At 34.5% G+C, this 25,207-nt stretch overlaps 1 protein-coding gene across 4 annotated transcripts in view; it reads right to left on the bottom strand.

Moving 5' to 3' along the window:
• Nucleotides 1–25,207, bottom strand: part of EHBP1 (EH domain binding protein 1) — a 412,692-nt gene that overhangs the window by 93,846 nt on the left and 293,639 nt on the right. For all 4 annotated transcript variants that reach the window (XM_053587096.1, XM_053587100.1, XM_053587098.1 and 1 more), the window contains 2 exons: nt 20,697–21,596; nt 13,785–13,928 (listed from right to left, as the gene is read on the bottom strand). In XM_053587096.1, coding sequence (XP_053443071.1) covers nt 13,785–13,928; nt 20,697–21,596 — 1,044 coding nt within the window. The remainder of the gene's footprint in view (nt 1–13,784; nt 13,929–20,696; nt 21,597–25,207) is intronic.

Below are 25,207 nucleotides of genomic sequence, written 5' to 3'. Positions count from 1 at the left end.
CTGTTTCACTGCTATCAAAGACACTCAGATTATTTTACATCAAGTGAAGCAAAGGAATTAGTAGCTTCACAGTGCCACCACTAGGAACTGTAAATACAATAGCACACAATCAGTAATGCTCATGTGACTTTTCGTTCAAGGCATATATCCTTGGGAAAGCCAGAATATGATAAGAAGAAGAAGAAGAAAAAAAAAACATTAAAAAGTAAAATGAACAAAGATTTAAACTCTACTCTCTCGCATGCTGAGCAATAACAAAATAGGCAATATAAAACACAGCTTTAGTAATAGTGATATTACTACACTGAACAGCCATATGTAAAATGCCCACAGCCATTAATAGTTGCATAAAAGGAGTGTTCCTGATGCTAAGACACCTAGCCCCCGCTTCATGCATTCATGGCAACCTCAAATAAATAGAACTTTTGAGGCTAAGGGTTTATGGCCACATAATAGAAAAGATGCTTGAGGGTTGGTTTTTTTTTTTTTTTCTTTTGCTTCCAACAAAGATGGTGTTTTATGTGACTTTGAAGATATGCTAGCAAGCTAACAATATGTTTTCTAAGAAGTCTAGTAACCATTGTTAGGACAGCAGACTTCAAATCAACTTAAATTTAGACATAATAGATAAACTATTATTTAAATCATAAAGAATAAAAACCACTGCCTTGTACAGAGGTATTTGTGCTGAACATAGAAGTATACCAGCATTCTTCTCCTCTAAAATACAACTATAAAAAGATTAGCTATACATTTAAAGTGTCTTACTGGTCTGAAACGGATTATGTACATTAAATCTTCTGGTGATTGTGCTGAAATAAAAAATAAGGAATATATTTTCCTCTCAGTGCCCTGGGCATAGATATTCAAGCTCATACGAAGAATAAAAATCTCTAAAAAGATAAATATTCACTCTTTATGTTATTAAAGATTTTAGATTCCTTTTCATAATCACTGATAATTGTGTTCTTTTAATATAAAATTACAAATGCAAAGTGACTTCTTAATAATAGCACTGATAAATGTATATTGTAGGAAAAATAAAAATTTCAGCTTGAATTAAATTTTAATGCTTTCATTCCTAGGAGCCTAGCTATCTAAATGTATCACAGCCAATATTCATAAATATACAAATATAATCTTATAATATTTTTATGATACATACTAAGAATATATATATATATGTAAACTATAGAGAAAGTTTTATTACTGATTACCAAAATGATGTTTTGCTTTTTTTACCAATTGAATGGTAACTGCTTCTTTTATTATTTGGAAAAGATCTAATGATCTACTCATCTAAATCTGCTAAAATTATCAACATGACAGACTAGTCTATTTTTTTATGATTAGTCTCATTTAAAACCAGTATTTTCCAATTAACATCAAAAGTACAAGGTCGATATCCCACCCTTCATGGCAACAAAATATCTGTTAAGGTTTCATTCACAAAAGACCAACCTGCATTCTCTTAGTTCTTACTAAATAAGCCATCTGGATTCATTTTCAAAGGCCAGTTAAAAAAACAAAGTCACTGTACCTGTACCTTTTTGGGTTACTGGTGTTTGTATTAATAGTTAACTAAAGAGTGACCAAACTAAAATCCCTTCCCATAAATACTGTTTTCTTCAGAGGATTTGAACATTCCTACAAACCTTTAAAGATGGACGTCGTAAACCCTCCAGGACTTGCTGCTAACTTGCAGTTTGATCCTGCTACCTGCTATGTGAGGACAAGATTCTTTATTAGTGGAGAGGAAGGCCTGGGCCATTATACTGGCAGATTAAATATCAGAGAAAAAAATTCAAGTCTGTTGTTTTATAATAGCATTATAATTATTTTCTGATATTTCTTTTCAAAAAGCTTCCAGATACCTAATAATTATCTGCAAGCCATATCCTATGCTACAAAATTACTGCTGAAAAAAAACAAAAAAAAGCATATTTATAAATTCACCGATCGTTCTGATTAGACTCTAATTAGATTAAAACTTCATCCTGATTCTCTTTTTAGATTTTCTATTTATAAAACAGATTTTATTCTTTACTTTAAAACATACTTAAACTTTTATGGTATGATTCTTCTGACATATTCAAAGTGCTTCACAAATACTCTAACAGCAATTTCCAAAGACTGTGGGTAGCATGACTTCCATTGTTTGCTTAGAACATATCAATCTTAAACTTTAGCAGGTCAACTGCAAACATCTCTCTCAGATACCTATATAATTACATGAGTATTATGAAAGGTAATGGTGGGTTTATTAAATGTATTTTTTTAAAAAAATTATATTCCAATGCTATCATTATTATTCCAAAGTAATAAACAAGAGTCTGAAATAGACTATTTGTACATATCTTGGGGAAAGGGGGTAATTGAGTAATAAAAATAATTAAAACAGAAATATTTTCTTTAAAAGAATCACATTTTTGTCTTGGAGTTTGTATTCATATGTATTGTATAATCAAGAAGGCTCCTAGAAGGCCCCTTTGGATTATATAATGGCTAGACTACTGAAGCTGCCAAAGTCTTTAGTTGCACTTTGAAAAAAATGATTTTAAGTTCATGTGGAAAAACAATGAACACTTAAAACTTACATTAGTAAAATGCAACATTTGAAAATCTTCATAGAACAAAAGGGACAGGAAGAAAAGAAACATAAATCACAGAGATCCATGGCAATGAAATCTATCTCCTAGAAAAACAATTCCAGAGAAAAACTGGAACAGATAAAGGAGTATCTAAAGGCACAAGGATACAAATAAACCATGTAAATAACCTTCCACAAAAAATGACTTAAAAGGCAGTTTGTACTTGTACCAAGTACTCAATAAAAAGTACAATAGTAGTTCTACCAAAAATTTAGAGAAATTAAAAGGTTTATGGTATCTGTGTTTATGAGTTGTCCTTTAAAAAAAAAATTACAGCTCAAATCTTTCCTGAGGATAACTTCAGTAGAGTCTGTACATAAGGATCCTCCTGATCAGATTACCAAGAGTTATTTCCAGTGTCTTAGAAAGTGCTTCCCAGGCTTGCAGCCTAAAGCTATACTAATTATAAGAGAGAATGTTTAGTAGCATGGGGTAATTCAAGGCAGAACTGGGAGCTGAACTCTAATCAGAGACCCAGAATATGGGCAAAACAGGTATGTGTAAGGATTTGGTGTATATACATTATAACAAAGACAGGCATCATAATGTAGGATTCACGAATACCCAGAAACAAATGATACATGGAGCCTTAAATTTCAAAGTGGCAAAAGTAATCTCATCTCTAATTGACTTGAGACAGAACACTAACTTCCTCTGCCCGATTCTGCTATAAAGACCTTCAGAGAAAAACATTTATTTTTCCTGTTTACATATCTTTACTATCAAGAAACTCCTTATAGCAAATTTTTCACATGTAAGCTCAATTTGTTACTAGTTGACACTCAGTGGATATGAAAAATAGCATATCATTCTTCCCTTAATTGAACAAACATTTACTGAATACTATTTGGTGCTAGGGATATAGGTCCCTGTACTTTAAATAGCTCAAAGTTGAGTAGAAGAAAAAGGTTTGTAATTAGATAATTATATTGGGAAGAATGCATGCTACATTAGAGATGTGTACAGTGTAACAGAAAAAGATACGGGAAAGAGAATTAACTATACTACAAGGACCCATGACGAAAGTATTAATAGAAAAAGTGATATTTCAGTAGAAACTAATAATGGAAGATGCCTAATGGAATAATAATGGAAGATGCCTAATAATGGAAGTTCAGGGATAGAACAGCAAATGCTTGACACAGGAATGAAAGAATATGGCACATTCTATATACTGCAACAACTTAAGAGTTGTAAAGTAAAAAATGAGGGCAGGGTGGGGGAGAGATGAGGCTCGAAAAGGAGGGGATAGGATTTGCAAGACTCTATGAGCAAATGGCTCTCCTCTATGAGGTTTATTCTCTTTGGTAAATGGGGCTACCAGAAGATTTTCAAACGTTGCATTTTAAGTTTTAAGTGGTCATTGTTTTTTGTTTATTTATAAGATTTAAGATGTTCATTGTTCATTCTCATCTCAGGTCAATTAGAGATGAGATTACTTTTGCCACTCCATGTATCACTCGTTTCTGGGTATTTTCGAATCCTACATTATCGTATATTCAAATTAACACTTAAAGATATTTCCCAGTTTTTTCTTTATATTTTATAAGCCTATCTTTCCTTGTAAGTAGATCTTTGCTTTCAATCTTTAACCCTTTTCTGAATCCCCAAGTTCTCACCTTTTATCAGCCCAGAACTAGACACAAAAGTTACTAACTTGTACTGAGTGCGTGGATACTGTTGCAGGCACTATATACTTCTAGTTAAGTACTCTAACATCAATTATTAAAATGGCTCTCCTCATTCTTCTCAAAGAGTCTTAGGTTCATTGTATAGAAACAAAGCACAGAGGGATAAAATATAGAAATTGTTAAAAAAAGTTCTAACTCAGTGGTCCCTAAAGCAATAAATAAGTGTTCTCAGTTTCTTCAGTCAACTCTTGAAGATTAGATGGTCAGTCCTCCCACTTTTTTTGAAGACTTGAAGTCATTCTTGGTTACCAACTCTCTTTCCTTTTCTTTTTTTAAACTCAACAAGAATTCTCAGTTACACTAAGAACAGTGGGCAGCAGTAGGTATATTGCTCCCGTTCCAGCACTCTCTCAGTACCATACCATACTTTATAAAGGTCGACAGATTATAACGAATTTAAAATAGGAGAATTGTAAATTAAAGCACAAATTAAAGAGGAAGTGAAGATAGTAGAAATCAGTTCACCAAATTAGATCCCAGTCTTTTTTTGGAAATTTTTTTTAGTTAGGTGCTTTCTATTTACCAGAAGTCTTTTGATCTCTACACAGTGATGGGGATGCTGACACTAAAATGGAGATGGCTGTTAGTCATGGTTCCCTTACCTAATTCGCCAAGGACATCTATTAGAGTGTCAAATGGGTGAAAAAAAGAGTTTCACCTCCATTTCACAAGAAGAACAGAATCAGAGATATTAAGTAATTTCCAGTTTTAATGTCACTTAACCTCACATTTCATTGCTCTAGAGATGAAGCTTTTTCATTTTCCCTTTTTGTCAGTCAAGGTGACCATACTCCTTTTCAAAAAAATCAACAGTACTGCCTAAATAAATACAAGCTATATGTGTAAGAGCTATCAGAATGATAAAGTAAATGACTAAATTAAGTAAACTACCACCAGGTGCAGTGGCTCACGCCTAGAATCACGCAAACTCAAGAGCTGAGGCAAAAGGATTGTTTGAGGCCAGGAGTTCAAAGGCTGCAGTGAACTATGATCATGACACCAGCCTGAGACAGAGCAAGACCCCAGCCCTAAACAAAGAAATGAACAACAGCAACAGAAAAAAACACTATATCCCTGGAAAAGATATCAACCTGATAATCAAGTTGCATAATAACTGAAAAGCAATGGCAAAGTCTAACTTTTCCCATATTTGCGAAACTGGAATTATCTGACATTTTACATTCTCTTTATTAAATCATTTCAATATTAGCTATAAGCCGTACAGAGTACTAAGTGTCAAAACAAGAGTGATAGTCTATATAGGCTTTAACACCTGAAAAAATGAGCAACAGTGGAATGCACATAAAACAGTTTTTCACCTGAGTTTAAACTTTATCAAGAAAAGGCTGCAACAGTATTTCTCATGCCACTTACTCTTTTTATAATGTGACTCTGATATTCCTACCACTGAATGGTTGGGTCTATGTCTCCTCTCCTTAAACTTGGGTGTAGCTTTGTGACTGCTTAGGCCAAGAGAATATGGCAGAAGTGATGTTTTGTGCCTTTAAAAAACTAGGTCATAAAACAACTACAAAATGGGAGAAAACATTTGTAAACCAAAAATCTGATAAGGAATTAACCTACAAAACATTTAAGGAATTAATACAACCCAACAGCCAAAAGAAAAAGAAAAAATTAAAAAGCAAACAGATAAACCAATTTAAAAATGAGCTAATTACTTGAATAGATGTTTCTCTAAAGAATACTTACAAATATCCAAATGGTCGACAAAGATATGAAAAGATGTTCAAAATCACTAATCATCAGGAAAATGCAAATCAAAATCACAATATCACCCCACACCTATAGCTATTATTTAAAAAACAAAAGATAGCAAGTGTTGGCAAAAATGTCAAGAAATAGGAATCCTTGTACACTGTTGGTGGTAATACCTTCATCTTGTTTTCCATAATAGCTACACTGTTGGTGGTAATACCAAACAGTGTAGCCATTATGGAAAACAAGATGAAGGTTCATCAAAAAATTAAAAATAGAACTACCATTCAATCCAGTAATTCCACTTGTGGGTATTTATCCAAAAGAACTGAAATCAAGATTTTGAAGAGTTGTTAGCACTGCTGTGTTTATGCAGCACTATATACAATAGCCAAGATGTGGAAACATCCTATATGTTCATCAACAGATGAGTGGATAAAGAGAATGTGGTATAGACATACAATGGAATAGTATATACATACTAAAACAAGGAAGTCCTGTCATAAGCTATAATGTGGATGAATCCTGATGACATTATGCTAAAGAAAAATAAGCCAGTCACAGAAAGACAAACACTATATGGTTCCACTTATCTGAGGGAGATAAATAGATTCATAGAATCTAAGAGTGGAATAGCATTGTTACCAGGGACTGGAGAAAGGGGGAAAATGGGCATAAGTAATGAATAGGCATAAAGTTGCAGTTAAGCAACATGAATAAGTTCTAAAGATGTCATACTTTAGACTGTTTATTTCTTTTTCTTGTCTTAGCTGGGATCTCCATTGTGATGCTAAATAGAAGTGCCCTGTGTTGTTGTTGTTGTTTTTTTTTTAATTTTAATTTTCTTTTTTTTTTGAGACAGGGTCTCACTCTGTGGCGCTGGGTAGAATGCCATGGCATCACAGCTCATAGCAACCTCTTGGGCTTAAGAAATTCTCTTGCCTCACACTCCCAAGTATCTGGGACTACAGGCGCCTGCCACAATGCCTGGCTATTTTTTTGATTGCAGTTGTCACTGTTGTTTAGCAGGCCCAGGTGGGCTCGAACCCACCAGCCTCGGTGTATGAGGCTGGCACCCTACTCACCGAGCTACAGGTGCCAATCCATGCCCTGTGTTTTTAATCTGCACAAATGGAAAGCTTTTGATATTTCATGATTATGTTTGCTATAGGCTTTTAATAGATATATTTTATCAGGTTAATAGAGTTCTTTTTTATACCTAGTTTGCTAAGTACTGTTTTTTTTTCTCCATTGGCCCATGAATAGATATTGATGTTTTTCAAATATTTTTGTATCTCTTGAAATTATTTCTTGACTTGTCTTCTTTACTCTGTTAATGTGGTCAATTACACTACTTGATTTTTTAAATATCCAACCATCTCGCATGCCTAGAATAAATCCAAATCGACCAAAGCAAATTAACCTTTTTATATCGCTGGGTTAAATTTGTTAATGTTTTGTTTAGAATTTTTCCATCTATGTTTATAACTGAAAGTAGCCACTAATTATCCTTTCTAACAATAAACTTGAAGTTAACAATAAACTTTTGTTTAAAATTAAACAAACAACCAAAAAACCTATGTCATAAGAATGCCACACATTTCTTTCTTTCTTTTTTTTTGTAGAGACAGAGTCTCACTTTATTGCCCTCAGTAGAGTGCCATAGCGTCACACAGCTCACAGCAACCTTTAACTCCTGGGCTTAGGCGATTCTCTTGCTTCAGCCTCCTGAGTAGCTGGGACTACAGGTACCCACCACAACACCCAGCTATTTTGTTGTTGTTGTTGTTGCAGTTTGGCTGGGGGTCGGGCCTGAACCCACTACCCTAGGATATGGGGCCGGCACCCTACCCACTGAGCCACAGGCGCCGCCCCATGCATTTCTGCCTTATCCTCTTGGGTACCTGCTTTTAGAAGCTAATCACCATGCTGTAAGAGAGCCAGAACTAGACAATTAAGACCATATGGAGAGGCCATGCATAGATGTTTCAAATGATAGTTTAGCAGAGGTCTTAGATAAAGCCAGCTCCAGACAATGAGGAGCAGAAACAAGCCACTACCACTGTGACCTATCCAAATGCCTAGTCCACAGAATCCACAAGCAATAAAATTATTTTCTGACAGTAAATTTTGCAGTGGTTTTCATGTAGCAAAAAATACCTGGAAAAGGAAGGGTAGGGAAATATCTTGATTCTTCAAAGCATAGTTTCATAAGCAATAGGGTACATCTTAGGGTAAGTGTGGGACAAATGTAACAAAGTAACCAAGCTGGCACAGAACAAGCTACCTATGGCACGTGGAGCTGCTCTTTCTGGGAAAAAATAACTATAAATATATGAATTTGAGACAACTAACTCAAGTCATATTATTACTGTAGTAGTCAAAGACACAATGAGATACTTTGTGAGATAGAATTATTAATATTATTATGAATTTCAAATATTGATCATCAAGAATTTCTGTGAACGGGACTGCTATTATTGAATCAGCCATTTATTTTATACCTAGTCACAAACTAATATTTTCAACTATATGAGTTCCTTCTAGGTCTCTTATTACACACACACGTATCTTAGAGATACCGAAATATAACCCAACTTTAAATAAAACTGCTTTAATCAAGTTTATTTGGGTATGCTAAGAAAACAACTTGTTAAAAGTATTTTTTTTTTTTTGGATACCGAAAACTTACCTGGTTTAAAATATTTATCTTGAACATGTCATATTTTTAATACAGAAAGAATTAAGGGAGGAAAACTCTGTAAGTCATTTGTTGTCCTGCCCCTTAGGGATACTGTTAACATTTTGATAATTTTTCCTTCCTGTCCAACATTCTTTCTCAATGGAGTTGACATAGCATATACTATTTCCTACCTTTCATGTTGTAGAAAATGACATTGTGAGTTTTTTCCCATGTCCTTAAAGTATTCTTTCAAAACAATACTGAACAGATATTCAGTGGCTATATAACAAGTATATGTATTGTTGTAATTTATTTAATTATTCCCGTTTCGAGCATTTAGGACATTTAAAAACTTTACTGCTATAAATAACATTGTGATGACAATCTGCATATTGATCTTGGTTAGTGGTATTACTGGGTAAAAGGAATAAGCATTTCTTTCTCTCTCTTTTTTTTTGGAATAAGCAGGTGATGACGTCTAACTTCTTTCCAGAAGTTACATGCTAGCAGCAGTATAAAAGTATATCTAACTTAATAAACTCTAACCAGCATTACTTATCTTCAAATCCAAATTATAGACTTCATAGATTTTGTAAAATATTACAAACATGGGACGAAAGGTATTTTAGTAATTAATTTCTAATGTTGAATTCACACCACCTAGAGCTTATGCTAGTAGCACTGTACAAACAGCTTGGTATAGTTAGTGTCTCACAGCCATGTTTTGTGTCAATGGATGACAGTGTCTTGCTGGGTGGTATGCATTACTGTTGTTGATGTTTTAGTGTGCTATCGAATGTCGGAGTTTGAATTAGAGCAAGAGACAAACTGTAAATTTCCTCTTTTTTTTTGAGACAGAATACACCAAGGCTGGAGCGCTGTGGTGTCAGCCACAGCCACCCCAATACCTGGGTCCAAGTGATTCCTCTGCCTGAGCCTTCTGAGTAGCTGGGACTACATGTCCCTGCCATGATGCCAAGCTAAGTTTTTCTATTTTTAGTAGAGACAGGGTTTCCCCTCTTGCTCAAGCTGGTCTTAAACTCCTGAGCTCAAATGATCTACCTGCTTCAGCCACACAGAGTTGCTAACATTATAGGAGTTAGACATCACACTGATCAGTTTTAAAAGTAAGCAACTCATGGCTTTTGCATCATGACAATGTACCAGCTCACACAGCACTGTCCGTGTGGAAGTTTTTAGGTAGTAAACAAATAACAAATAACACCCTACTCACCTGATCTGTCCCCCAAAGACTTTTTTCTTTACCTGAAGATAAAGGAAATACTGAAAGGAAGACATTTTGATGACATTCAGGACATCAAGGGTAATATAACAATAGCCGATGGCTATTCCAGAAAGAAAAAGAGTCCCAAAATTGCTCTGTAGGGTAGACTAGACACTGGTGTCAGTGTATAGCTTTCCAAGGGGAGTACTACAAAGGTGACTACAGTGATATTCGGCAATGAGGCATATAGCACTTCTTCTAGGATGAATTCACAAACTTGTCCCACCTCATATACCTTAGCTAAAAGCTTAAGTTTCATTTGGGAAATAAAAAGTTTAAGTGTATTACTGATATCTGGCATAAAAGATACGAATAAAAATACTTGTAGAAAGGTTGAACTAATAAATAAACTAAATAAAAGAATAAACAGACTTAAGAGTCAAAATCCTTGAATTCTAAGCTTAGATTGCCATTGTTTGTGATCCTAGGTAAATATAAATACCTTTTCCTAATTCACTTTCCTCATTTCTATGATAAAATCTAGTCCTACATCACAAGGATATCAGAAAAGTAAATGATAAAGAAATATAACACAGGCTTTTAAAGACAATCTCTGAAGTCAAACTGCCTAGGTTCAATTCCTCACTCTAATTAGTTGTGTGGCCATGGGCAAGTCATTAATTCATTGGTGTGTCAGTTTTCTCACCTGTAAAATGGGAATGATAATACCTATTTCATATAATTGTTACAATGAATAAATGAGAAATCTACGTGAAAGCACTTAGAAGCTTGCCTGACCCATATCAAGTGTTCAATAAACATTAGATGATAATTATTAACATGTATAAAATTATCTTTTAATTAATTTAACTTCAGAGTTGGCTTTACATTTATTCCTCCCTGGTATGTGGATCTATTTCTATACTTGCCACTTGGTACTCTATGGATTAAATAAGATGGTTTTGATAGAACTTGATGTCAAGCTTCTCAGAGTTGCCCCAGTCCTATTGGAAATTCTGTTTGTGCATGTTCTGCCTTCATTATTCTTCAAAATAAAAAGGAGCAATCTGAGATACCTCATTTAAATCAAGACTTAGAAGTTGTTGCCTGATGTTCCCACCTAGTTTCTAGAAGTCTGTGGAAAAAGGAGTTGGAAAAATTAGGATATATTTTCAGTGGCCAAATTATGATGAGGTCATTGCAAATAGGTAACAGATATTTCTACTAATCCTAATCTTTATATTAGAATATTGACTCTCCTTATCTGACCAATAAAGGAAAGCTTCTTTGTTCATTTTTCATCACTTCAACTTTGTTCACTCTCACAGTTCTGTTTACTTTGGATGTGCAAATATTTCAACCTTCTATAGATTATTTTTAAAAAGGCAAACATGATATTTAATGAGAGATTCAATTAATCTACATGACAATGTAGGAAGTGTAAAGGACAATTATGCCATATGTTTGTTTTGGGGGATTTTTTGAGGAAGAGACTAAAATAGCAATAGCAAAAATAAAAATCAAATTAATGTATTTATAAAAAAATGTATAAAATTTATAAATATGAGTTCCTCAATAGATAATTTAAATATGAGGTATTCTGAATTTAAAATCCATTCATAGTATATCTTTAAATTTAATTATATTTAAAAAATACAAAGGTACGGGGCGGCGCCTATGGCTCAGTGAGTAGGGCACCGGCCCCATATGCCGAGGGTGGCGGGTTCGGACCCAGCCCCGGCCAAACTGCAACAGAAAAATAGCCGGGCGTTGTGGCGCACGCCTGTAGTCCCAGCTGCTCGGGAGGCTGAGGCAAGAGAATCGCGTAAGCCCAAGAGTTAGAGGTTGCTGTGAGCCATGTGACGCCACGGCACTCTACCCGAGGGCAGTACAGTGAGACTCTGTCTCTACAAAAAAAAAAAAAAATACAAAGGTACAAATTTTCCACAATTTTTAAAGACTAAAAGAATTATGAAACAAAGTTCATCACAAAGCTAGTGTCAACAAAATAATGTTCTTTCTAAAGAGGGTCCTCTGTCTTTGGTTCTTGACTGGATCTTTCTCATCTACCAAATCTTAGTTCAAATATTCTCCCCTCAGATCACTCAAGCACCCACTTTCTCAAATCATTCTTTACTAAATATTCCAACTTTCACCCACTGTAATTACCTTGCTTATTTGTTATTACATGTCTCTACCCACTAATGTAAACTCCATGAGAAAGGATGCTTACCACTTACTCAAATCATTCTTTACTAAATACTCCAACTTTCACCCACTATAATTACCTTGCTTATTTGTTATTACCTGTCTCTACCCACCAGAATGTAAACTCCATGAGGAAAGATGCTTACTCTTTTCTGTAACCATACACTGACTCAGTTCAGATACCAGTAAATATCTGGCAAATGAATGAATCAACAAACTGATTACAAAAAGATGGCTAGGTACTGCTAAAAGCTAACATAGGGCTATAATTTCTAAAGAATGTCCTTTAGATTAGTGTTTCTCAAAGTATTTTGATATGATTCACAATTAAAAATACATTTTATTCAAGATTTAGCAAGCATACATATCCATACAACTTGAAAGAAAAGTTTATTAAAAAAATACTATGATTACTATGTGTAATGAATTTTGATATTTTCTATTCCATCCAATTCTATCACTTTTCATTAAAAATAAATTATTATGGCCCATTAAACAGATTTTACATTCCATTACTGAGTGAACACTTAGAAGTTTGAAAAACAATACTCCTGGTTAGAGATTATTAAACAGGTATCTAAAAGCCTTAAAGCATGCAGTTTTATATATATTTGAGTTTGGTGATGGGACCAAATTGTCAAGAGTTCTTGGATTCAGCAAGAGGTTCGTGTTCCCATAAATTTAAGGGCTTCTATTATTATGTGGTTATTATTATCTGTGAAACACTACACAAAAACATGTATAAAAATGTAATTTAATACAGGAATGACATCATATGCTAGAAAAGAGCACAGACTCTGGAATTTGATAAGGCTTAGGCTCAAATTCTGAATTTACTATTTACTCATTCTGCAATCTTGCACAAGTTATGTTATTTATTGGTCTCAGTTTTCTTATCTGGACAGTAGTTTGAATATCTTCATGAAGTAAAATAAAAATTGTTGTTCCTAAAATACTTCGATGGTATTCAGTAAATGATAGGCATTGTTATGATACTCTAATATTTCCAATAAATTAACTTCTATATACAAAATACGATCTTAAACAACTGTAGTTACAAAGTGTCAACTAGAAAAAAGATTCATGTATATGTGGAGATTAAATTCCAGGTTTTACTTTTCCTCAGAACTAACATTGCTGTGTAGAAATAAGGACAATCCTCCTACAAGTATGATTTTTCTTAATTTTAATTTTTTTTTTTTTTTTTTTTTTGAGACATAGTCTCACTTTGTCACCCGCGGTAGAGGGCCATGGTGTCATAGCACACAGCAACCTAAAACTCTTGCTTAAGTAATCCTCTTGCCTCAGTCTCCAAGTAGCTGGAACTCAGGCACCTACCGTTAACACCCAACTAGTTTTTCTAGTTTTAGTAGAGATGGGGTCTCGCTCCTGCTCAGGCCGGTCTCAAACTCCTGAGCTCAGGTGATCCACCTGCCTTGGCCTCCCAGAGTGCTAGGGATATAGGTGTGAGCCACTTTCAGTTTAATTATACACCAATTACCCACAATGTACAAAGTGTGTGGAAAAATAATTTAGCACAAACATTAGCAAATGACTCCCTTCAACTCCATGATTATAATGAACAATATATTTTATCCAATGTTCCTCACATCACTTAGCTGCCTGTTGCAGAGTGGTGTGGCTGCGTTGGTATTCTGCTTACTCCCTGCCTTTAAAGCTGCATCTCTTCTTGCTTGCTCAAGCAGAACTCTTGCTCTTTCTTTAAGTTCTTCTTGTCTAGATAACATTCGATGCTTAAAAGCAAAGACAAAGAATTAGAAGCCAAAAAAAGAAAGAAAGAGAGAACATCTAATTTACATTTGTAAACTAATTAAAACTTATACAAATCTATTGAAATAATAGAGGTCAGGAATAAAATTGTAGCAACATTAAGATGACCTATAGAGAATATTAATGTTGACTAAAATTTAAATGAATACATAGAACTTGACATAAAGGAAATGTATCTTTACTCTCTATAATTGGATTAAATTTAATCAAAATTTTATTAGAACATATTTTCATAAGGCATAAGGTCTGTATATATTTTATATATTCTTCATTTTCTAAAAGAATATAGCATAATCTGACAATCAAAAATATTTTTTTAAAAGTTGTTTTACTTTCATAGTCTTATAGAATTGATAACAATGTGTCTTCCAAATTTGTACATTGATAGATACTAAATATCTATGACAATCGTCCTTTAAATTCTTAACAATGTCTATAGAAAATCAAAAACTATCATATTTTGTTAAAAAATTTTCTTGTTAAAAATGAAACTGGCTTTCTCCATTGTGCACTGTTCTAACAACAAAACAACCATTTCAGAATTGGAACACACTCTCCTGAATTAATCTGTAATTTTATAATATAATTTTGATAATTGACCACCCTCCTATGTTGACCACCTCTTGATTGACCTAATTTTTATAGACTGGACAGGCACCACATGTACTAAGGCCTGGTTCCTTATGTTGACCATCTCCATATGTTGACCAGTTTGTTACAGTCCCTTGGGTGGTCAACTTCTAGAGGTTCTACTTTAATCAGCCCAGGTGTGGTGGCTCACGCCTGTAATCCGTGCACTCTGGGAGGCCAAGGTGAGTGGACTGTCTGAGCTCGGGAGTTCAAGATCAGCCTGAGCAGGGTGAGATCCCATATCTAAAAATATCCAGGCATTGTAGCAGGCACCTGTAGTCCCAGTTACTTGGTAGACTGCGGCAAGTGGACTGCTTGAGCCCAGGAGTTTGAGGTTGCTATGAGGTATAATAACACCATGGCACTTTACCAAGGGTGACAAAGTAAGACTGCCTCAAAAAAAAAAAAAAAAATTAAAAAAAATAAATACAAATGAAAACCTTTTACCTATAATTTTGAACAAAAAAATATTTTTCTTAAAATATACAATTTCTTAAAGTATACAATTCAGTGGTTTTCAGTATATCCACAAGGTTGTGAACTATCACCACTACCCAATTCTGGAACATTTTCATCACCAAAATTTTAAGAGGATTAAACAAAAATTCTTAATAGATACAAATACAATGCATAAATGATAATGATAGATTCTAAGTTCACGTTGATAGGACATAATAGAACTGGTCTTTGCATTCTGACTGGTGTTACAATATCAACACTGTCTCAAAACCAGATAAAGTTAATTAAACGAACACTGCATTTTCAGTCAAGAAATCAGGCTATTCATCCCTCTCCCATTAATAATATACAATGTAACATTGAGCTGGGAACTTAAAAACTATATTGCATTCCATTTCATGATGTTTAAGAACTTTGGAGTCAGATCTGGGTTCAAATACCAATTTCATCACTTAATTGTGGGCAAATTACTCAATCTTTCCAAGCCTCAGTTTCCTCGTGATTAAAAACAGACCAACTCTTACAAGGATAGTGTAAAGATTAAGTGATAAGAATAGTGGTATGAGCATGATAGCTTGCACTTATAATCTTAAGACTCTGGGAGGCCAAAGCAGGAGAAATGCTTGAGCTCAGGAGTTTAAGATCAGCCTGAGCAACATAGTGTAGGTACTAAACGAATGTAGCTAGGTGGGTGTGGTGGCATACAACTATAATCCCAGCTACTTGGAAGGCTGAAGCTAGAGGATAGCTTCAGACAGGGGTTTCAGAGTGCAGTAAGCTATGATGATGCTACTACCTGCTAGCCCGGGCAACAGAGCAAGACCCTGACTCCAAGAAAAAGAAAAAAAAAATGTACTAAGGACTAGCACATGGATGTTAAGCACTAAATAAATGTTAACTATTATTATTTTTGTAATCTCTCCATTTCCTCATCTCTGAAATGAGGGGACTTAGAGTATGCCATCTTTAAGATCCCACTAGCTCTAAATTCTGTGATTCTAACTAGCTACATTCATTTAGTGATTCCTACTAGCTACACAGACAATAAAAACTGTGCTTTAGTCTTAAGAGCACATAAACACAAGTTTTTTTTTTCTGGTTAAAAATGCAATTCATATTCATTATAGAGATTTAAGAAAATATATACAGTAGAAAAATAATTAGCAATCTTGGCACCGAGAGATAATCACTGTGAAATCATGCCATTTTCACTTAATAGTCTCAGCATTTTCTCATGGAATTAAATCATTTTTTTAAACATGATTTTTACCTGGCTACCTAACATTATATTGTAGAGATGCATCCTATTTTAGTTAACTATCTTATTTCATCAAACATTTAGACTGTATATAATTTTTACCATCATAAATGTTTTTATAAACATGTATCTATAGAACTTGACATAATCCAATTATAGACAGTAAGGATACATTTCCTTTATGTCAAGTTCTATATATGTGTGTGTGTGTATATATATACATATATACATATATATATGTATATATATATATATTTTTTTTTTTTTTTTTTTTTTTTTGAGACAGAGTTTCACTTTGCTGCCTAGGCTATATACAGTGCTGTGGCATCAGCCTAGCTCATAGCAACCTCAAACTCCTGCATTCAGGTGATCCTCTTGCCTCAGCCACCCAAGTAGTTCAGAGTTCAGACAGGTAACCACCACAATGCCTGGCTAATCTTTCTATTTTTTAGTACAGATAGAGTCTGGGTCTTGCTCAGGCTTGTCTGGAACTCCTGACTAAAGAGATCCTCCAACCTTGGCCTCCCAGAATGCTAGCATTACAGGTGTGAGCCACCACGCCTGGCCTTCATGAACACTTTCATAGGTAAATTTGTGTATATATTTCTGCTTAACTCGTTGGGAAAAATTCCTGCAAGTAGAATCTAATGAGACAAACATTTTTTCTTTTTAATACCAGGGGCCCACTGCTTTATTTTTTATTTGTTTATTATTATTATTATTATTTTGCAGTTTTGGCTGGGGTCAGGCTTGAACCCCCCCTTCCCCCCCCCAGTATATGGGGTCAGCACCCTACTCCTTGAGGCACAGGTGCCACCCTGAGATAAACATTTTTAAAGAACTAATACACATTGCTTAACTAACCTTCAGGAAAGATGACTGTTTTCTATCTGGGCTATGTTTATTTTGTAGTGCTATTATGGTTAAAAATGAAGAGATGATATAAACATAAAGTTTGGAGTCAGACAAGGTTGTTTTTGAATTCAAAGTTTAACATTTACTATGTGACCTTAAGTAACTCTGAGAAATCTAAAAAATATTTGTTTTTTCATTTAGAAATAGCCATGATAAACCTGTTAGCCAGATTTCACATATATAAAATAGAATTATAAAGTTCGAGAGAGATATATTAAGATATACAATTGTCATCACATGTACTAGACACTTAAAGGGTACTATTATGAATCTGGAACACGTAGAAGATGGAGAGATTACATGGCTAGTAACATGTTCCATTGCTAACCTGGCAGAGCCAAAATGAGAATCTAGGTTTTCTGATTCTCAGTCCAGAGTATTTTTTAACATTAATCAATTTCTAACTTTAACATGTCTGCCTTAAAGTCTATATTGGATATTACCATTTAGACCAGTGGTTCTCAACCTGTGGGTCACAACCCACAGGAACTGTATTAAAGGGCCGCAGCATTAGGAAGATTGAGAACCACTGATTTAGGCTAAACAAATTCTGCAACTGACAATCACTAGATGTTTATTATCTACTATGTATAGACATTATGTTGCCCTGAAAGCTTTCAGATAGGTTTAGCTATGCAGGGCCTCTGATCCAATATTTGATTAGGGGTTGTTTTGACATTGCATAGCTACTTCATTTCTTTTATTCTAAGATGGAAAGTTTTTCTCAACACCTCTGCAAACTTATAAATGATAGCATCTTACAATCTCTGTCATCCAGGTGGTAGCCAAAATATAGTTGTCTACTTATATATTGCTTAATATTTCTGAAGGCATGATGGCAATTCCTGGATGTTTCAATCAACAACCATTTGAGTACTATGAGAAAAAGAATTATTCTTTAGATTTCTGTCTAAAAATCTTCTGTTGACACTGTCTAGTAAAGTCAGGAAAGTGCTATTATCAATGCATATTATGACTTGGAAGAAAATCCCAGAGAAGGTTGTGGAGAAATGCTATAATTTGAGGTTCTCAAATATTTCTCTCAGAATCACCTTATATGCTTAAAAATTACTGAAGATCGGGGCGGCGCCTGTGGCTCAGTCGGTAAGGTGCCGGCCCCATATACGGAGGGTGGCGGGTTCAAACCCGGCCCCGACCAAACTGCAACCAAAAAATAGCTGGGCGTTGTGGCGGGCGCCTGTAGTCCCAGCTACTCGGGAGGCTGAGGCAAGAGAATCGCTTAAGCCCAGGAGTTGGAGGTTGCTGTGAGCTGTGTGAGGCCACGGCACTCTACTGAGGGCCATAAAGTGAGACTCTGTCTCTACAAAAAAAATTACTGAAGATCCCAAAGAACTTTTGCTTATATGGGTTATATTTATTTGAGACAGAGTCTCACTGTTGCCCTGCGTAGGGTGCCATGGCATCGTCATAGCTCACAGCAATTTCAAACTCCTGGCAATCCTCTTGCTTCAGCCTCCCAAGCAGCTGGGACTACAGCATTGACATCTGGCTAGTTTTTCTAATTTTTAGTAGAGACAGAGTCTCACTCTTGCTGAGGCTGGTCTCAAAACTCCTGAGCTCAGGCAATCCACCTGCCTCAGCCTCCCAGAGTGCTAGGATTATAGGTGTGAGTCACTGTATTATATTCATTGATTTTTGTCATTTCAGAAATTAAAGCTGAGAAATCTAAAATATATTTATTTTTTCATTTAGAAATAGCTATGATAAACCTATTAGCTATTAATATATTTGAATAAAAAATAACTACTTTAAAAACAAACAAAAATTGAGACCAGCATTACTTTACATATTTTGTAAATCTCTTTAACATAAGAAGGTGGCAGCTGGATTCTCTTATCACTTGATATTCAATCTGTTGAGATATTACAAAATCATGTCACTTCTGGAAATCACCACTATACACTTGTGAGAGAATGAGAATGATAAAGGTAAACAATGTCTCAGTACTATCATAAAATAGTTTTAATTTGGTGACTCTCTGGAAGTGTCTTGAGAGCTTTAGCTGCCCCTAGATCACACTTTTAAAACTATTTGCTATTGGCCAGGCGCAGTGGCTCACGTCTATAATCCTAGCACTCTGGTAGGCCGAGGCAAGTGGACTGCTTGAGCTCACAGGTTTGAGACCAGCCTGAGCCAAAAGGGAACCTCGTCTCTAAAAATACCAGGGTGTTGTGGCAGGCACCTGTAGTCCCAACTATGTGGGAGGCTGAGGCAAGAGAATTGTTTGAGCCCAAGAGTTTGAGGTTGCTGTAAGCTATGCTGCCATGGCACTCTGCTGAGGGCGATAAACTGAGACTCTGTTCCCCCCTCAAAAAAACACAAAAACTATTTGCTATAAAACTATGCTCTTATGGGCACAGAAATTAACATTGCAGAAAAACAGGAACATCAATAACTCTAAATCAAAATGTGATTTGGAAGAAGTGAATTCTAAAGGTGAAAATCTTTTAGGAATACCTTACTTAATTTAATTTGCTTAAAATTTCCTTTTTATGTAAATGTATAAATGTTTTAAGATAAAAAATAAATAAAATAAATAAATAAATTTATTATCTGGCTAAATAAATTTAAGTTTTTTTAACAGATACAAAATAAAAATTCTAAGTGATAAGAAAACCATGTGTCATAACTTTATTATGTTCTTTTTTGTTATTGTACACAAAACAATAGCATATCTTATAACTGATGGTACCAGGGAATCAAGTAAATACAGTAATTTTTTTTTTTTTTTGTAGAGACAGAGTCTCACTTTATGGCCCTAGTAGAGTGCCATGGCATCACACAGCTCACAGCAACCTCCAACTCCTGGGCTTAAGCGATTCTCTTGCCTCAGCCTCCCGAGTAGCTGGGACTACAGGCGCCCGCCACAACACCCAGCTATTTTTTGGTTGCAGTTCAGCTGGGGCCGGGTTTGAACCCACCACCCTTGGTATATGGGGCCCGCGCCCCACCAACTGAGTAAATACAGTAAATTTTAAGAATAAGGAAGGAATCAAAACTGTGCCATGTTCCTGGCATGGGTAGAAATTTGGCTACTAATGCTATTTTAAACCAGTACTGGAAACACTAACTATAATGTAACTAAAATATTCAGGGAGAATGCTTTAAATGGGAAATACTTAATTTGGCATTATACATTCTTAGATGTTTTTGTTAAATGGAATAATGAAGTATCTTTGATCTATTCCTACAGTTAAATATTCTGTTTTTGTAAGTAATAGTATTTTGGTTTGAAAGGTGATATTCTTTATTCTTCAATGTTGAAACTGGGATTTATGGGCTTAAAGTATACTATAAACTTTAAATATGAAGCAGGTGTAATAATGAAAATTATACTTCACCTTTAATCATTTGCAATATATTAAAGTGTTCTGTGAACAGAAAAAGAAATAAAAACACAGAATAACAATTTATTAAATATATGTATTCTTCATTATAAGTCACTTACCTGAACTGTTTTTGCAGAATGATCTGCATGATTTAAAGTTATTCTATTAGCATCTGGATCAGATTCTGTCTGCCGCAGGGAAGTACGTTTTTTCTTCGCAAGGTCTGCATCTCTGTTGTATGAGTATCCAAGTTTAGAAGTAGGAGATAAACTTGGTTTTTTGATAGGTGATTCAGGATCTGATTTGTAGTCTAAGGGTCTGGAATCCTCTAATTTTTCTTTCTCCAAGTTACTACTGATGTCTAGAGTCTGAGGCTTTTGCTCATCTGTCTCCTCACAAATAAAGGGTGGAGACATATCCCTTTTTTTATCACTAACATAGACGTCGCTTAATTCTATCTCAGCTTTTAATAGTCTCTTCTTGCCTAACAAAACCTGTGCTTGGGTTGAATCTATATTGGAACATATTCCACGGTCATCAGATCCTGAAGTCCTTCCAGAGCTCTGCTGAGACTTTTGGGGTTCTGTGTCACTTTTAGTCCTGCGACAGTAAGGGGAGGCTGTGCTTGGACTAAGGTGATCATCAGGAGTCTGATGCTCACTTTCTGATTCTCCAACCCCACTATCATTTACAAATACAGAGTCATCCTGCAATAAGAAGTCTACTGCTCCGCTAGTAGGCTGTTGCAGTTGAGGCTCCCGTTTCAGATCACTAAGCTCTGCATAGAATTTTTCTTGATCAACAGAACTGTTTGTATCTGTTTCATAGTTTCCAACTTTATATGTGCTTTTACTGCTGTTTTCCTCTATCTGAACAACATTTAGTTCTTGGCCACTGAAATGTGCCCTTATTTGATAGAGATAAGTCATAACAGTCAGTTTGTCAGGAATTGCTAATAAAACCATATCAGAAGGTTCCAGTAACCGGGAAATTCCTATGCTGGCAAATCCATCATATGCCTTCAAAGGAGGAAAAACAAAAGATATTATTAAACAATTTAGATAATCCACATATTTTAAAAACAGCAAAATTTCAATGGGTTTTTGTTATTATTGGAGTGTACTTAATGTTACTGACATTACAGCACAAGAAAACAACAAAATTCCAAAAGTCAGAAATGTGTACAAGTGGGGTACAGGCAAGGGAAAAATGTTATTACTAAATAACAATCAAAACTTTCTTTTCCAAAACAGGACATACAGAAAATGAAAGTTAATTTTTTTTTTTAAATCTTAGGATGGATTTTTGAGATAAGGAACTAAAGTATAAAGAAATATTAGCCTAATTCATCCTGAGCTTTATCATTCCTATCAATCTCTTTTCCATGGTCATCATGTGATTGCAATGACTTGTGAAGAAAAAGCACAGCTAGATAAATCAAAAGAACTGTGAGATTACCCAATATAAAATATAAATAAATGCTATTTAAACCTAAAAACAGAAAGATTTTCTAAATGCTCAATTAAGAATGACTTTCATAACAAGCATGATTTCATGTTTATTTCATCTATTTTGGAAAGAATGCAATGTTTTGAGTATCGCAACCTAGTCGAGAATGTGAGGCTGCATTGTATTATTTTTGTTAGCCTTTATATGACTGTGGTACATCAGGTTTTTCTAGTTTTGAAGAATCAAAGCTGTTCTCAATTTACAATTAATTATTACTATCCTGAACTAACCCTTGAAAACAACATTGCGTTGCTAGGAAGCATTAAAAACATACAGCTAGAGGTTTAGATACACTCTCAGAGAAAGTAGGAACCCTCTAGATAAATTCTTGCTTTGGGGTGTAAAATGTCTATTCTTCTTAACAATCTAGATTTAAGACCACAATTCAAAGTTTTTCTTAAAAGAAACAGGAAATTATGCAACAATTCAGAAAGAATCAGTCTTTTGCACTCACATGTTAAAGTACATTTCTACCTTTGAATTTAATCCTTGTCTCATATTCTTCTTGTAGTTAAATAGATGTGGAATAAGTAAGGAGAATGAAAAATAAATTGTGATATTAAAAACCTTTTAAATTTTCACAGCACTAGGCTTCATAATATAGGTATCTCAAAATATTTACTAGAGAGAATGGCTCAGTTGGTGTGCATGTACAGGCTTGTTTGTCATTTTAAATGTTTTAGGAAAATTAAAGTCATTTTCTTCCTTGTCTTGACAACTTGATTGACAGACATCAATTGCAGACCATCAGGAAAAGCACCACAGGCAGTATTCTAAACATTTCCCAATCATCTAAAACACTGACACACTGCTTAAGATCAGATGTCATAGATAAATATCTTTTTTTAATTCAGCACTTTTTACAAACCTAGAAAAATGATTAACTTTCTTGTGGGGGAAACTCCTTCTGGTGTTTAGCTTCATGTATTAATTAATTTTAGGTATACTAATTGAACTAAAAGACATTTAAAAACAAACCAGGTTTCCTGTAAGTGAGGTCAAGGCTTTAGAAAGCAATTTCTTTATAGGTTAACCTCTTCTGCTATGGTGAACCACATACTATCTTTTAAGCTGTTTGTGTGGAGAAAAAAAGAGGTCTTTCAAGTAAATTGTCTTATTCATACCTAGACGTTATTTAATTGGTAAGGAGGAGTCACTGCCAGTTATGTTATACATCTGTGTGGAATTTAGAGACAGGCAATGTTTCCTGTGCTGCTTTAAGTCTCAACAAGGGCATTTGGGGTTATTTAGGAAGAACTATGGAATCTGAAGTAATCTGCAGGTAGCAACTGAGATACTCAATGTAGATATCAGACAAGAAGTTGCAAGTGATAAAAGAAAGACTATGTAACAACACTTATTTATTGAAGAGTGCAATGAATAGAATCGTCAAAGTTAAATGCCTTTCCAAAAGCCAACATTATCTGCCCTGGAAGATATAATTGAGAAAATAATTTTAATGGGACATTCTTCTCTATGTAGTAATGTGCAAATTCAAGATATGTACACCATTATTAAGTTCATGAAAAACTAATGCAAAGAAGTATTACTTAAGCCTTAAAGAGATTCTCCATATTCTTTAAAAATATATGAGTAAGTCAAATCAACATTGTTTTCTTTTCAAAATTTTAAACAGTATGTTGAAAGCTGTACTTTATAAAAATAATGATTTATTTTATAATCTTCTTATCTGTATTTAAGTTAGCTTAGCAATTCATTCAAGTGCAAGAAAATGCAAGTAAAGAACCGTCATATTTAAGACATATTTTACCTTAATAAAAAGGAAGGCATTTCACCTTAATAGACATAGGCTCTCCAAAATTATATAAGAAATAATTCATGAAAATGACTTACATTGTAATATGCTCACCAGAAGAGTGATTTCTATAAAGAAAATTATATTGACTTTTATAGATTACCTTTTTGTGGTGGCATATTTCAATAAAAATCTGGAAGCTTTTAAATGTATTACTCTAGGACCAGCATTATGCATTTGCAAAGAAATACTTTTTTGATGGCTATGCAAATTTTTGGCTTTCGAGAGCAATAAAGATGAAAAGTTGTTTTGAGGTTGGGTGCCATGGCTCACACCTGTAATCCTAGAACAACATAGTGAGGTGAGACCCTGACCCATCTCTAAAAAAATTTAAAAAAAATTAGCTGGGCATGGTGGTGTGTACCTATATATAGTCCCAGCTGCTGGGGAGGCTAAAGCAGGAGGATCACTTGAGCCTAGGAATTCAAGGTATCTAAGATCATGTTACTGCACTTCAACATAGGGTGACAGAGCGAGACCCACCTCTTAGAAAAAACATTATTAATTCATTATTAATGAAAAAAAGGCATTTCACTTTAATAGACACTAGCCATTAACTGAACTTCTATCAAGTGACGATTTTTTTTATCCCTAGTGGTTTTAAGTATCTAAAGTGTATTAAAAACACTTTATCAGAGGTTATTAACTATTTTGTCTCATAAGTCCTTTTGGCAATTGATCCCTTCTCAGAATAATGTTTTATGTCTATAAAATATATAGAACTACAAAAGAAACCAGAAATATAATTATGAAAATATTAATTAAACCAAATTTGGGAAATGGTAATATATGTGCTTTTTATGAATTCATTAATTAATGTACTTTTGAAGAAGTGATAAACTTAAAAGGTATTTGGAAGTACCTGCAACTGCAGCATGATGTAAAAATATCTGTGATTTCTAAAGATGACATAGTACTATAGTACTACTATATTTTGTTGCCTAAATTCATAATTAACGGAAAAGCTAAATTTCAGTTGAAGAATTATAAAAATAAAATGTATTCAATTCCACCTGAATTCTATCCATAGATCATAGATTAAGAACTCCTATTTTAAGCAACAACACATTTCATTAGTTTATCAGGTGAAGAATTCAATTCAGCACCAAAGAACATTAAGTGCCTACTATGTGCTGAGTTAGGTAATTGCTCTTTGCACATAGGAAATCATACTATATTTTCACTGGGTTGAATAGATAAGTCAGCCACAGTCAGCTGGTCCAGGGGGCTCTCGCAACTCAGTCCCACACAGAACTGATGACTAAAAGGATCGATACCTACCTCCACCACTTCCCCAAACACCAG

Source organism: Nycticebus coucang, chromosome 4, assembly GCF_027406575.1.
Source record: "Nycticebus coucang isolate mNycCou1 chromosome 4, mNycCou1.pri, whole genome shotgun sequence".
Classification (NCBI taxonomy): Eukaryota; Metazoa; Chordata; class Mammalia; order Primates; family Lorisidae; genus Nycticebus; species Nycticebus coucang.
This window is presented reverse-complemented; position numbering and strand designations above follow the sequence as displayed.